The following is a 12,785-nucleotide window of genomic DNA, read 5'->3' on the forward strand; positions in this document are numbered from 1 at the left end:
CTGTGATGAGCCACGAGCATCGATAGACTCCGACTGTCTAACAGCACGTTTATGATGAACAGCTCAACCCGCCGTGTTTTCTAAAATCTGAAGCCTCATTGCTTCTCAATAAGCTGCAGTAAACTGTTCCCATCTCTCCTAACATCATTACCTGTTCCTGAAGGTTACATTACGCCCCGTCGTCCAAACCTCTTATCCCATTCCTTCAGCGATTCCCATGATCCTCGGCTCAACATCCCATTCGCTCTCGAGTCTCGCCTGTCGCCTGAATGCAGGTCATTACCTGTAATATCACATCCATTTCAGCTCCGCGTCTGCCTCCAATTTGTGTTTGAGAAGTGCCAGAAAGCAGTTTGAATATTGATCGTCTCCCATCGAGTCCCGGCAGCACAGCTGAGTCTTCTGAAGCCCAGAACAACACTGTGAAGTCAAACCAAAGCTGTCCGTCTTCAGTGTTTCATCCAACCTGTGTGTGGTCGCGTCTCAACAAAACCTCAAACCCAGGATTTGATTCAAACAGTGAACAAAGTGCAGCTGAATTACTGACTTCATATCCAGTCTGTAGGTATTATAAAAGGTATTATATAGCCTATAAAGGTCAGTGTTTTTAGATACACTTTTAAAGGTCAGAAATCTATTATTCAAACTGGGTTGTAGAGGAGGCACATCTGGAATCACGGTGTAAGTGGACTGATGCTCACAGATTGAACTCCAGACAAAGTAAATCCATCCTCAACAAACACCGCAGACAGATTCTTAATGTCTTGACGGCAATTACAGGACCTGGAATCAACCTTTGTTTTGACTTCTTTAAAGCCTTTAACCTGAGAGAATGACATGTTTTCAGAAAGTCTCCAGTAAATGAGCTGCGGATCTGATTCGGATGACTCTGGTTCACAAACCCCGGCTCAGTTTTAATTGGACGGCAGGAAGTTGACTTTTTCTACAGACCTAAAGAAAACAAACAAACGAGTCATTAGATGACACTCTTGTTTAATTATTATTTGGTGTTATAAAACTAATATTATTCATATGTTGTTTATGCTTTTAGCGGTAGATTGAGGTTATCTATAATTACACCTCACAGGAAATAATTGGGTTTCTTATGTTCATCAATTAAAGGCAGCGATTCAGCGGCCTCTGAGTCGTCCTGTCTGTCATCAGTCTGGATGTGTCTGATCGCTGCTCTTCATTAATTTGGTGGAAGAAGTAAACATAATTTAGTTGATCAGACGTTACTCAGGATGAAATATTCACCCGTTCCTCACAGGACGTCTGCTGCGATCATCCTCCTCCTCCTCTCGGGAGTTCAGTCATCCTCCTCTCGTTAATATGCAGACGGACGGGTCAATAACGTCTCCTTCTTCACTTTGTCCCGCCTCCTCCTGCAGGAAATCAGCGACACGGAGATCCTGGAGCTTACCCACAGTGCACTGGGGCGCATGACGGTGATCCGGCAGATCTTCCCCTTGTGGCGGGACAGCAGCACCCGCTGCATGAGACACAACCACCGGATCTCCTCTCTGCTGTGTGACCCGCAGGAAGGATACCTGCAGAACCTGGAGGTAAAACACTGATCAGTAACAGGAACTCTGAGCGGTTCACTCTCTGCCATCAATATCATTGAGTTTCAGCTGCAGGTTTCTGACGGTTCACGGAAATATATCAGTCTTTTCCCGGTCTGTTCAGATTTTTTCTTTTTTAACATTTTTCCGACTTTTTAAAAAATATTTTTCCGACTATTTTCAAACTTTTTTTTAAATATTTTCAAACTTTTTAAAAAATATTTTTCAAACTTTTTAAAAAATATTTTTCAGACTTTTTTTCGAACATTTATCAAAAAAAATTCAAACTTTAAAAATTTTTTTTTTTTCGACTTTTTCAAACTTTTTTTAAAATATTTTTCCGACTTTTTTTTCCGACTTTTTCAAACTTAAAAAAAATATTTTTCAGACTTTTTTCAAACTTTTTTTAAATATTTTCAGACTTTTTTAAAACTTTTTTTAAAATATTTTTCAGACTTTTTTTCGAACATTTATCAAAACATTTTCAAACTTTAAAAAAAAAAAAAAATTTCCGACTTTTTCAAACTTTTTAAAAATATTATTCAGACTTTCTTTTGGACAAAAACCCTCACACATTCACATATCTGGAGGTCAGAGGTCAAGGGACCCCTTTGAAAATCGACATGGCAGTTTTTCCTCGCCAAAGTTTAGTGTAAGTTTGGAGCGTTATTTAACCTCCTTCACGACAAGCTAGTATGACATGGTTGGTACCGATGGATTCATCAGGTTTTATAGTTTCATATGATACCAGTATCTTCACTCTAGCTTTAAAACTGAACCTAAAAATCACAAGTTGTGTTAATACGTTATTATTGCGTTAACTTTGACAGCCCTACTTAGCGTATAAACACAACTCCAGGTAGCGTGACACACCAGTAACTTACCGACGCTTTGTCACGCCCATCGGCATGTGATACCGATGCACAAGGCGCCCTTTAGCGTCGGTATAAAATCTCTGAATGTGCTCATGAATTGGTGGATGTGTGTATCAGTGATATGTTGGTCTCCGGGCGCTACACCACGGACGCCCCGAGGCTCCAGAAGAGATAGGATGAGTCAGATTGAGAGAAAACAAGAAGGTGTTTACATCCACAGCCTTCTACAGGCCGCGGGACGGACGGAGCATTAAAGGGAGAAATATTCCCCTTAAATGACTCATTCCTGTCCTCAAATAACTCAACTTCCTTTAATTTAATCATTTGTAGTCTCTAATTATTTGATTTTGTGTCTTTGAATGATTCAAACTACTCGATGCATTCTCTACATTAATGTTCATGTTGTTGTTTGTGTTATATTTATCATATTCTTTGGTGAAGGACTTCCTGTCCTCCACGACTTAGACTGAAGGGGATTTAATAACTCAAGGACACAAATGATGAACAAATTAAATATTCTGAGCGTAAAAAAATCAGAACACAAATTCCTGACTGGAGTTAATAACTTATTAAAAACCACGGTGGGTTCCCAGACTGCATTTCGGCCGATGTGTTTCACCTCTTCTGCTCTCCACACGGACTGTTTACCTGCATTTAAGAGTGAAGATACTGGTATCATATGAAACTATAAAACCTGATGAATCCATCGGTACCAACCATGTCAGACTAGCTGGTCAGGAAGGAGGTTAAATAACGTTCCGAACTTAAGCTAAATGTTGTCGAGGAAAAACTGTCATGTCCATTTCCAAAGGGGTCCCTTGACCTCTGACCTCCAGATGTGTGAATGTAAATGGGTTCTATGGGTACCCACGAGTCTCCCCTTTACAGACATGCCCACTTTATGATCATCACATGCAGTTTGGGGCAAGTCATAGATGATTTGAGCATATTGTTTTATGCTAAATGCAGTACCTGTGAGGGTTTCTGGACAATATCTGTCATTGTTTTGTGTTGTTGTTGTGCAGATAAAAAATGTGCCATTAATTTGCGATTAATTGCGATTAAATATTTGTATTAGTATTAACACAGTCACTAATTTGCTCCTGACTTTATGTGTCACTGACTACGTTTAACTGCAGCCGTTCACACTCTGATTAATTGAACCGGTGGTGAACTCAGCCTCCCTCTTTCATTCCTTCAACCACTTTCTTGAAAAGGTCGGCGTTGTGATATTTGTGCAAAAACCAGTTGATATCAAGTCTTTCATGATGTTGAACAGTCGGTGTGTTTCTCCTGCTTTTATTTTGGACATGCATCTCTGCAAACTGTCGGCTAGAACTCAGTGTTTACACGACCCGCATCACATTCACAGCATTGTCATATTCTGGATAGTAGCGGGATATCAGTGTGCATGTAAACGTAGTCGGTGTTAAGTTAGTTTCATGAAGTCAAACTGGACTCATCCCAGTAAATCTGTTCACATTTAATCTCCAGTTTAAATCCAGAGAGCTCACAGTACACACACACACACACACACACACGCACACACACACACACACACACACACACACACACACACACACTGATGTGGACTACTATTCCCAGTTATGAAATATCACCGTGATGTGTGGTTGACATTTAACGGCAGCAAACAGAACAATTACTGTAATTTACGCTGACAAATATTACGTCTTGTTTTGACATTTGTGGAGACGGATGTAGTTTTTCACAAGATGTCCCACATCACAGCTGGGACGACGCCAAGGTCACACACACACTCTCCATCTCCATCTCCGTCTCCATCTCCGTCTCCCGTCTGTCTTCTCTTTCTTTATCGATATTCTTTGTCTTTTCTTTTATTCCCCTTTTGTCATCTGTTTTTTTTCTCTCCTTCTGCTCTTGTTTCTCTCCATCCATCCTCCTCCCTCTCTTTGTCTCTATTAAGTTCATTTTAAAGTTTAAGTTTTAAGTTTCTATCACTCTCTGTCTCTTTCCCTAAATCACAAACCTGTACTTAAAAATGTCCCCCTCATGTCTCTCTCGTTCATCCTTCTCTCCTGTTTCCTCTCGTTCTCCTTGACCTCAGTTAAAGGGACTGTTAGTAAGAATCCTAAATGTCTTGTTAACAGCTTCACCTGTGTCCGTTAAGTCAACTAAAGTCAGCGTCCTGTTGCTGGCGCTTGTGCTCGCTCTACATAGACATGAACGAGCATCGCTCAACACAGTGAGGAGACACACGTCAGCTAAAAGCACAATATCACTCTATATTCCAGCTGCTTGGCAGTAATGTTAGCTGACCAGACCAAGGTCTCTCCATGAATCAATGCTGATCCTAGTGTTGGCTTTTCATGCCTCGGCCTCCCGACCGCGGCCGGAGGGAACGGGGGAGACGATAACGTTTCTCTCTGCGGAGCCCCGTCACCTCACAAGACACGGGAAACCTCTGTTGGTCTGGAGGAGCTGCAGCAGTTATTTCTGCACAAACGTCCACTGAACATTCACTAGATATTCTCAGAGCTAAACTAACTCTTCTGCAGTGTGGAGTGAGCAGCATGCACGTGAGAGGTGGAGAGAGAGAGAGAGAAGGAGCGCGGTGTGTGAGTGAAGGCAGGCAGAGGAGCAGAGGAGCAGAGAAGCAGAGGAGCAGAGTACAGCAGAGACTCCGGTCCTGGAGACCAAAGCTACGGTCTCCCCCGCGTCCTCCGACCGCGGCCAACACTGTTTAACAGCTTCACTAGATACAACCAAGAGGTTTTGGTGTTTCACTGGAGTTTGTGTTGGAGTCTGAGTCTGAACAGCGTAGACACACGCGAGCGCGCATGAGACACCGACCAGCAATGATTTATACGTGTAAGAAGTTACAAACAGGAACTTTAAATGTGAATATTTTCTGACATTTTCTAAACCAAACAACGAGTCTATTGATAAAATAATCAACAGATTAAACAATGATAATACGTTCAGCCCTTCAGCTTTATTAGTAAAACGTGCACAAACTGCAGCTTCTGCGTGAAACACTTTGTCATTGTCGACGTGTTGGACATCTCCGTGGTCAGTAGCTGAGCGTGTAAACTGATGATAGATATGACAGGTTTCAGGTCTAATCTGTATTCTCTCCTGATAGATTCAGTTGTTGTCTGTTGTTATTCAAACAGCTGTCAGTCAGTGGAGGAGCGTCAGCAGCAGCTTCCTGCTCGCTGTTTTACATTCGGGTCACAGATTGAACCTTTTCAACAACACAAGGATCCTGCAGATTGCTTCAATTATGGTTTTCCTTTTTCTGCTGTCTCTGCCTATTGTTCTCTTCAGATTCAGCTTTTCCATGACAAAAGAGGCTGTATGTGTGTGTGTGTGTGTGTGTGTGTGTGTGTGTGTGTGTGTGTGTGTGTGTGTGTGTGTGTGTGCATGTGTGCGTGTGCGATTTGTCACAGTGTGCCCTCAGGCAGCGTGCTGCATGGACTTCATGCCAGTCAGCTGTACTCATCTGGACAGAGCGATGCTCATTTGTCACCCTGCGTTTGGTCTCTGCTCGCTGCTTTGACGTGTCAGTGTGTGTGTGTGTGTGTGTGTGTGTGTGTGTGTGTGTGTGTGTGTGTGTGTGTGTGTGTGTGTGTGTGTGTGTGTGTGTGTGTGTGATTTGTCACAGTGTGTTTCCTCGACCCTCTGCAGCCCTGGGTGAGACACGACATGATCACATGTGGACAGGCTGGCGACGAGCTGACTGTCATCTCCACACCATCCACTGAGTGTGTGTGTGTGTGTGTAGATGATGCAGCATCCAGCTGTGTCACACATGTGGCCGGTGCAGTAAAAGACACTTGATGTGATGATTGTCCCACAATGCAATGCATGAAGAATGTAAAATAAAATTGCAGGTGATGGTGAGGCAGCTTCAGGGAAACTCTTGGAAATATTAATTTCCTAATCGATAAGGTTATCAATGATGTGAACTAGGGATGCACTGATACCAGTATCGGGTATCGGGTATCGGGTCCGATACTGTGCTCATGTACTCGTACTCGCAAAAGGCTCCGATACCACTTTACTCTCACTCCACCTCCCAGACGGTGAGACGGGTCGGTAGTGCACACGACCCCCTGTGTTTTCCTTGCACCCTCTGACTCGCGTGTGCGTTAGACTCCTTGGTCCGTGTTTCAAGACGGGTCGGGTGGGTTGCCGACATCGCCGTAGACCCCTGGCGCCTTTTATGTGGGCCGAGCCCCGCCGAGGAAGGCACGATGCGGTTTGGGCGCACTGAGGACAGTCCACCCCGGTTGACAGTCGCACCGGGAGCAGGGAGCCCCGTCACGGTGCGGCGAGGTCCGGGCGGGGAGCGCTGTAAAGCTGCAGCCGCGAGCCTTTCCAAGCCGACCTAGAGCCGGTCGCGGCGCACCGCCTCGTATGCGGGACTCCCCAGCCTGCCGTGTGTCGCTCACAGCCTCCAGCTGGCTGTTAACGAGGGTCTTTTGGCTCAGAGAAGTACTCGTATCGGTACTCGGTATCGGCGAGTACCCAAATGTAAGTACTTGTACTCGGTCTGAAAAAAAGTGGTCTCAGTGCATCCCTAATGTGAACGCTCGCACTAGCTGAGTCAACGTTAGCTGAGCTACGTTTGGAAATAACTGAAAGAAGTGGGGTTGTAGGTTTACTCCTGTGTTCTGAGAGGTAAAATTACTGTTTTTGTGAATGGAGTCTGGTGGCTTAGAAGAGAGCGTTGTCAGAAAGGGCTGTGTGATGACAATGAATAGAAGCCGTTATCATATCGCTGTCTTCAAAGCCACCATACTCCTTTCACAAAAACAGTAATTTTACCTCTCAGAACACGGGAGTTGCCGGTCTGCCGCTGCATCGATCGGTTAGTTTGATTCTGTTATTGGAGACTGGCGCACGCGGTACGCCTCTAGTGTTACTGTTGGACCACCGGGGACGGCGTGTCAATATATCTTTTATCTTAAAGGGACTATTTGTAACTTTGTACGCGCATAAACGTAGCGGGTTGTCACACATGCGCGCTCGCATATGAGCGTTCGCGTGTAGCCGCTGTACCCTCCTCTGCCTGCTCGCCTTCACTCAGACAGCTCAGCTCGCTCCACCTCTAGACGTGCATGCTGCACACTCCACACTGCAGAAGAGTTAGTTTAGCTCTGAGAATATCTAGTGAATGTTCAGTGGACGTTTGTGCAGAAATAACTGCTGCAGCTCCTCCAGACCAACAGAGGTTTTCCGTGTCTTGTGAAGTGACCGAACTGTGCAGAGAGTTACGTTGTTGTCTCGTTACCGACCGGGTGCCGGTGTCTCCTCTGCTCTCTCCGGCTGCGGGCGGAGAGAGCAGGGAGACACGCTGGAGAGCCCCGCTGCCTCAGCCTGCACTGAGGCAGGAAAAGCCAACACTAGGATCAGATCTAAATCATGTTCATGGAGAGACCTTGGTCTGGTCAGCTAACATTACTGCTAAGCAGCTGAAATATAGAGTGATATTGTGCTTTTAGCTGACGTGTGTCTCCTCACTGTGTTGAGCGATGCTCGTTCAGGTATATTTAGAGCGAGCAAGCGCGAGCCCGACGCTGACTTTCGTTGATTTCACGGCCACAGGTGTCGCTGTTAAGAAGCATTTCTGAAAGTTACAAATAGTCCCTTTAATAATACATCTTTATTTCTTCTCTTGTTGATATCTAGAGAGCGATCTTGCTGCAGACATAAAACATATGCATACTGTTGGAAAGGCTATTGACTGTTGTAACAGCGCCCTCTGTGGCAGAATGTGAAGCTGCTCTATTGAGCACATGGAGCTGTGCACTCAGTAATTAAGAGAGAGAGAGAGAGAGAGAGGCAGAGCCAGAAGCATGTTGAACAGAGAGAGTAAAAAGTGGACTTTACTGCAGCTGTGGTGTGATTTGTGTGCGTCTCTGATGAAAAGTGAGTAAATGCAGCTATTTCCCACTGAACAGGACTTTGAATGAGACTTTGGGTTCATGTGTTTGGGGCTGTTTTACAGATGCTGAGCTAATCTGTCCATGCTGATGCCGTTAGCTGCTCTTTTCTGGTACACTGTTAGATGTAGATAATGTTGGCATTCTGCTATATATGTTTAAATGACTTGGAAGCATGTTTGTACTGCAACTTAAAGCAGCAGTAAGTATCATTTCTTCCTTTATATATCTCTACCTGATTTAATGTAGTAATAATAATAAGCAATTTAAGTCAAATATAACTGGTTAATAGAATAATTATAATGTGGCATTTTCTTATGTTCTTGTTATAGACCACACATTCAAGATCACACCTTGTTCAAATGGAAACCTGTAAGCCTGTGTGAGGAATACTGTGCTGTTATGTTAAAGACTATTCAGTAAAAGGAGGAATCAACCCTATAAGAGCGTCCTGAGTGTTCTCGCTACCTGCAACCAACACCTATACAGTCCTCCATGAATACCTATTCAATACATACAGTATATAGTTTTTAAACTCTCCTCTGTCTCCTCCCTCCAGGTGTCCAACCTCTACCTGTACGACAGCGTGCTGATGCTCGCCAACGCCTTCTACAGGAAGTTGGAGGACAGGAAGTGGCACAGCATGGCCAGCCTCAACTGCATCAGGAAGTCCACCAAGCCGTGGAACGGAGGCTGGTCCATGCTGGAGACCATCCAGAAGGTACAAACACTACAGTCTCATGATGCGTTCAGGGCCACAACACACCACAACAGTTTCCCTTGATTCAGTCTCATGATGCGTTCAGGGCCAGAAAACACCACAGCAGTTTTTAATTCAGTCTCATGATGCGTTCAGGGCCAGAACACACCACAGCAGTTTGTCTTTATACAGTCTCACGATGCGTTCAGGGCCAGAACACACCACAGCAGTTTGTCTTTATACAGTCTCACGATGCGTTCAGGGCCAGAACACACCACAGCAGTTTGCCTTTATACAGTCTCACGATGCGTTCAGGGCCAGAACACACCACAGCAGTTTACCTTTATTCAGTCTCAAGATGCGTTCAAGGCCACAGTGCACCACAAACAGTTTCCCTTATTCAGTCTCACGATGCGTTCAGGGCCAGAACACACCACAGCAGTTTACCTTTATACAGTCTCAAGATGCGTTCAAGGCCACAGCGCACCACAGCAGTTTTTAATTCAGTCTCATGATGCGTTCAGGGACACAACACACCACAGCAGTTTACCTTTATTCAGTCTCATGATGTGTTCAGGGCCACAGCAGTTTCACTTTATTCAGGCACATGATGCATTCAGGGCCACGGCGCACCACAACAGTTTTATTCAGTCTCATGATGCGTTCAGGGTCAGAACATGCAAACCTCTCCAATGATCTGCAGCTTTTCCAGCTGATTCACCTCCTTCAGTATTTCTCTCTAAGTTAGAATCTATTAATGGTTATACAAATATTTATTTTGTATTCAATAAATAAGTAATATTTGTATTTGTGATATTACAGAAATATGTTATTTTCTGCACAAATGAAGCTCCGATATGGCGACAGTTGATGAAAGAGTTGAGGTGTTGTGGTGATACTCTGTTGGAGGCTGTCGGACTGATGAACAGATTGAATGTGATTGCGTGTTAGCCGACACTAATAGCTTTGATCTCCTCTGTAGCGTCAGCGTAGCTTCAAACGGACAGTAAGGTGTCGTTTTCTGTTAAAGATTGAATTGATAAAAACCTTTGAAGGCTCCGTGTGGAGGATACGATTACAGCGTGATTAGATTAATAACAACCTTAAATAAATAAAAGAATAAACTGGTTCTGTGTTAACGAGGAAGTCGTCCGTCATCAACGACCCGTGTTCTCGTTCTCACGCTCTGATTGGTGAAAGATGTTTCTGCTGATGAATCTACTCAAACCTTGTTCCTCTCCTGTGTGTTAGAGGTGTGATTGTTTCCCTGTTTTATTTTCGCTGCCACGTCCGTAACTTCATGTTTTATTACGTCTCTCATGACCTTTGTCTCCTTTACAAACGATGTCCTCCATCACAATCAGACGTACTGACGGACCTGAGATCAGGAAAACGCTGCCTCTGTTGTACAAATAGCCACACGGTGATGCTGCGGTATTTCTTTATAGTCGGGAAGACAGATGGAGGACTGGAAGCATCGCTGACTCTGTAGCAAGCTGCTGGCAAACCAAAACAAACATTATGGAGCATTACTCTCCTCCAGGTGACGGTGACGGCGACCTTTAGCAGCTCACAGACCAACATTTAGCCGGCTGGGCCTGCAGTGATGGGCGTCTTCAGTCTCGCTTTATACATCCGACATGAAGCGACATTTCATCCGTGGCCTTTTCAGCTGCTGCGTCAGCGCCTAACGGTATTTTATACGATGCGTCCGTCATACGTCTCTCACACTGTGTGTTCTACATGGAGGCGACTGATCAACGAGGAGACGTCGCTGAGCTTTCATTAATACGCTCCTTGGTTTCCATGGGGATATATATGTGCGTTCAGTGTGCTTCGTGTCCCTCGGGTCGTCACTCTCACATCAATATCACACACATTAGCAGCTCACAAAGCATCATGGGAAGCAGCTTGATATTAAAGGTACAGCAGCAGTTTGAAAGGTCACAGAGGCAACATTTTCTACGAGTGATGAAGACGTTCTCACTACCAACGCGTCAAATACTACCGCTTGGTCAGCGCCCCCCGGCATCGGAGACCGATGCACGCTGTACCCCTCTAGCGTTACTTTTGCACGGACGAGGGACGCTCGTTACATCCATAGTGTCCTTTCAAAATAAACTTCCGTTTCCACAGGAAGTTAAGCAACACAACCACTTAGTTAGTTACTTCACTAACTAGTGACTCGCGTGACAAAATAAGTCGACGTTACTTTTAGTGTCACACGGGACATGAACCGCGGTCTCCTGGTTGAAAGTCTTGTGTTTGTTTACGTGTGTCTCCTCACTGTGTTGAGTGATGCTCCTTCATGTCTATGTAGAGCGAGCACAAGCGTGAGCGACTTAACGGCCACAGGTGTCGCTGTTAACAAGCAATTTCTGATTCTTACATAGAGTCCCTTTAAGTACATAAATTACATAACTACGGTAAAATAAATCAACGTTGACTTGGTCTCAATAGGTTTAGGAACAGCGGCCTCGGCCTCCAGGGTGAACGTCCAGACTTTCTCTGTCTTTATACTACGAGAGTTGAAAGCCCGGTGCGTCTCATACAGACGCTAGAGAGTTGTTTTTCCTCTCCCTCCTTCATTTCTCTCTTTGACCCCCCTTTAATATCTCCTCATCGTCTTCCTCCCTTCATCCTGCTCTCCTCTGTCACTTCATTATATTTTATCTGCATGAACATTAAAGTTAACAATACTGGCAAGGCCTCTTTCACAACGGGTACAAGATGAAATAGAGTTTAATGAAGTAGCCGTTAGTTTCTGTTCTGTCCTCTGTGCTGCAGCGTGGAAGTCTCAATGTGTCACTGCTGTCTGATCCGACGCCTAACCCAGGTGTGTCAGTCCTTTCCAAACCCGTGTGACAATTAGAAAATAAGTCCTATGACACCACTTAGAGTTCAGTAAAGTCAGTAGGAAACAAACCCCCTGTCATGCCACACAAGTAAGAGGTCCAGATAAAAGGAGACTGATGTTTATTGATAACACTTTTAGCAGAGAGAAAGTGAATGTGTCCAGATAATCCTTCATGGTTTTTGAAGTCCTCTCTCTCCGTGTCTCTCTCGTCTCGTCCCTTCAGGGCAACATCACAGGTCTGACCGGTAACATGGATTTTAAGGACGGCGGCGCCAACTCTCACGTCCAGTTCGAGATCCTCGGCTCCAGCTTCAGCGAGACCTTCGGCAAGGACATCAAGAGGGTGAGTTCACGGCGTTTCACTTTGACCGCTGAGGCGGAAGGAGGCGGTGCAGAGGCGACATCGCCTACGTGTGTCAAAATCAGATTTTTGTTATTATTCAGTTTAATAGTTTCCTTCTCTCTGTGGGAGGAGGATTAGATTTTGCCAGCAGACATTTAGCATAAGTTAAGCTACTTTAAAGTGGATGGCGGTTGATGTTGAGCGAGTTGTTCTGGTAAATGATGAATGATATGGTGTCCTGATATGAAGAAATAATATTTGAAAGTTAGTTTCATTTAGCAGTCAAAGGGTGGCTATGCTAATGTTTGCAAGCCAGCTACCTATATTATTAGTTACCGTTAAGCCTCGATTACACTCCCCAACCGACGCACACGCAGACAGCTGTGACGACATTCACATCATGTGGACCCCAACGGATCCTCACGTACTCAAGGACGCAGCTACGCTACGCTACCAGAATGCATTGCACAGATGTTTACATAGAAAATGAATGGGAAGCGTGGAAAGGACGGAGG

At 44.8% G+C, this 12,785-nt stretch overlaps 1 protein-coding gene across 5 annotated transcripts in view; it reads left to right on the plus strand.

Moving 5' to 3' along the window:
• The window catches only part of grid1b (glutamate receptor, ionotropic, delta 1b), a 533,969-nt gene that overhangs the window by 413,020 nt on the left and 108,164 nt on the right, over positions 1-12,785 (plus strand). For all 5 annotated transcript variants that reach the window (XR_012591834.1, XM_074619402.1, XM_074619404.1 and 2 more), the window contains exons 6-8: positions 1,392-1,565; positions 8,930-9,091; positions 12,151-12,270. Coding sequence is in view for 4 of the 5 variants with exons in the window: in XM_074619402.1 (XP_074475503.1) it covers positions 1,392-1,565; positions 8,930-9,091; positions 12,151-12,270 (456 nt within the window). In the remaining variant the exon portion in view is untranslated. The remainder of the gene's footprint in view (positions 1-1,391; positions 1,566-8,929; positions 9,092-12,150; positions 12,271-12,785) is intronic.

Source organism: Sebastes fasciatus, chromosome 20 (assembly GCF_043250625.1).
Source record: "Sebastes fasciatus isolate fSebFas1 chromosome 20, fSebFas1.pri, whole genome shotgun sequence".
Taxonomy (NCBI): Eukaryota; Metazoa; Chordata; class Actinopteri; order Perciformes; family Sebastidae; genus Sebastes; species Sebastes fasciatus.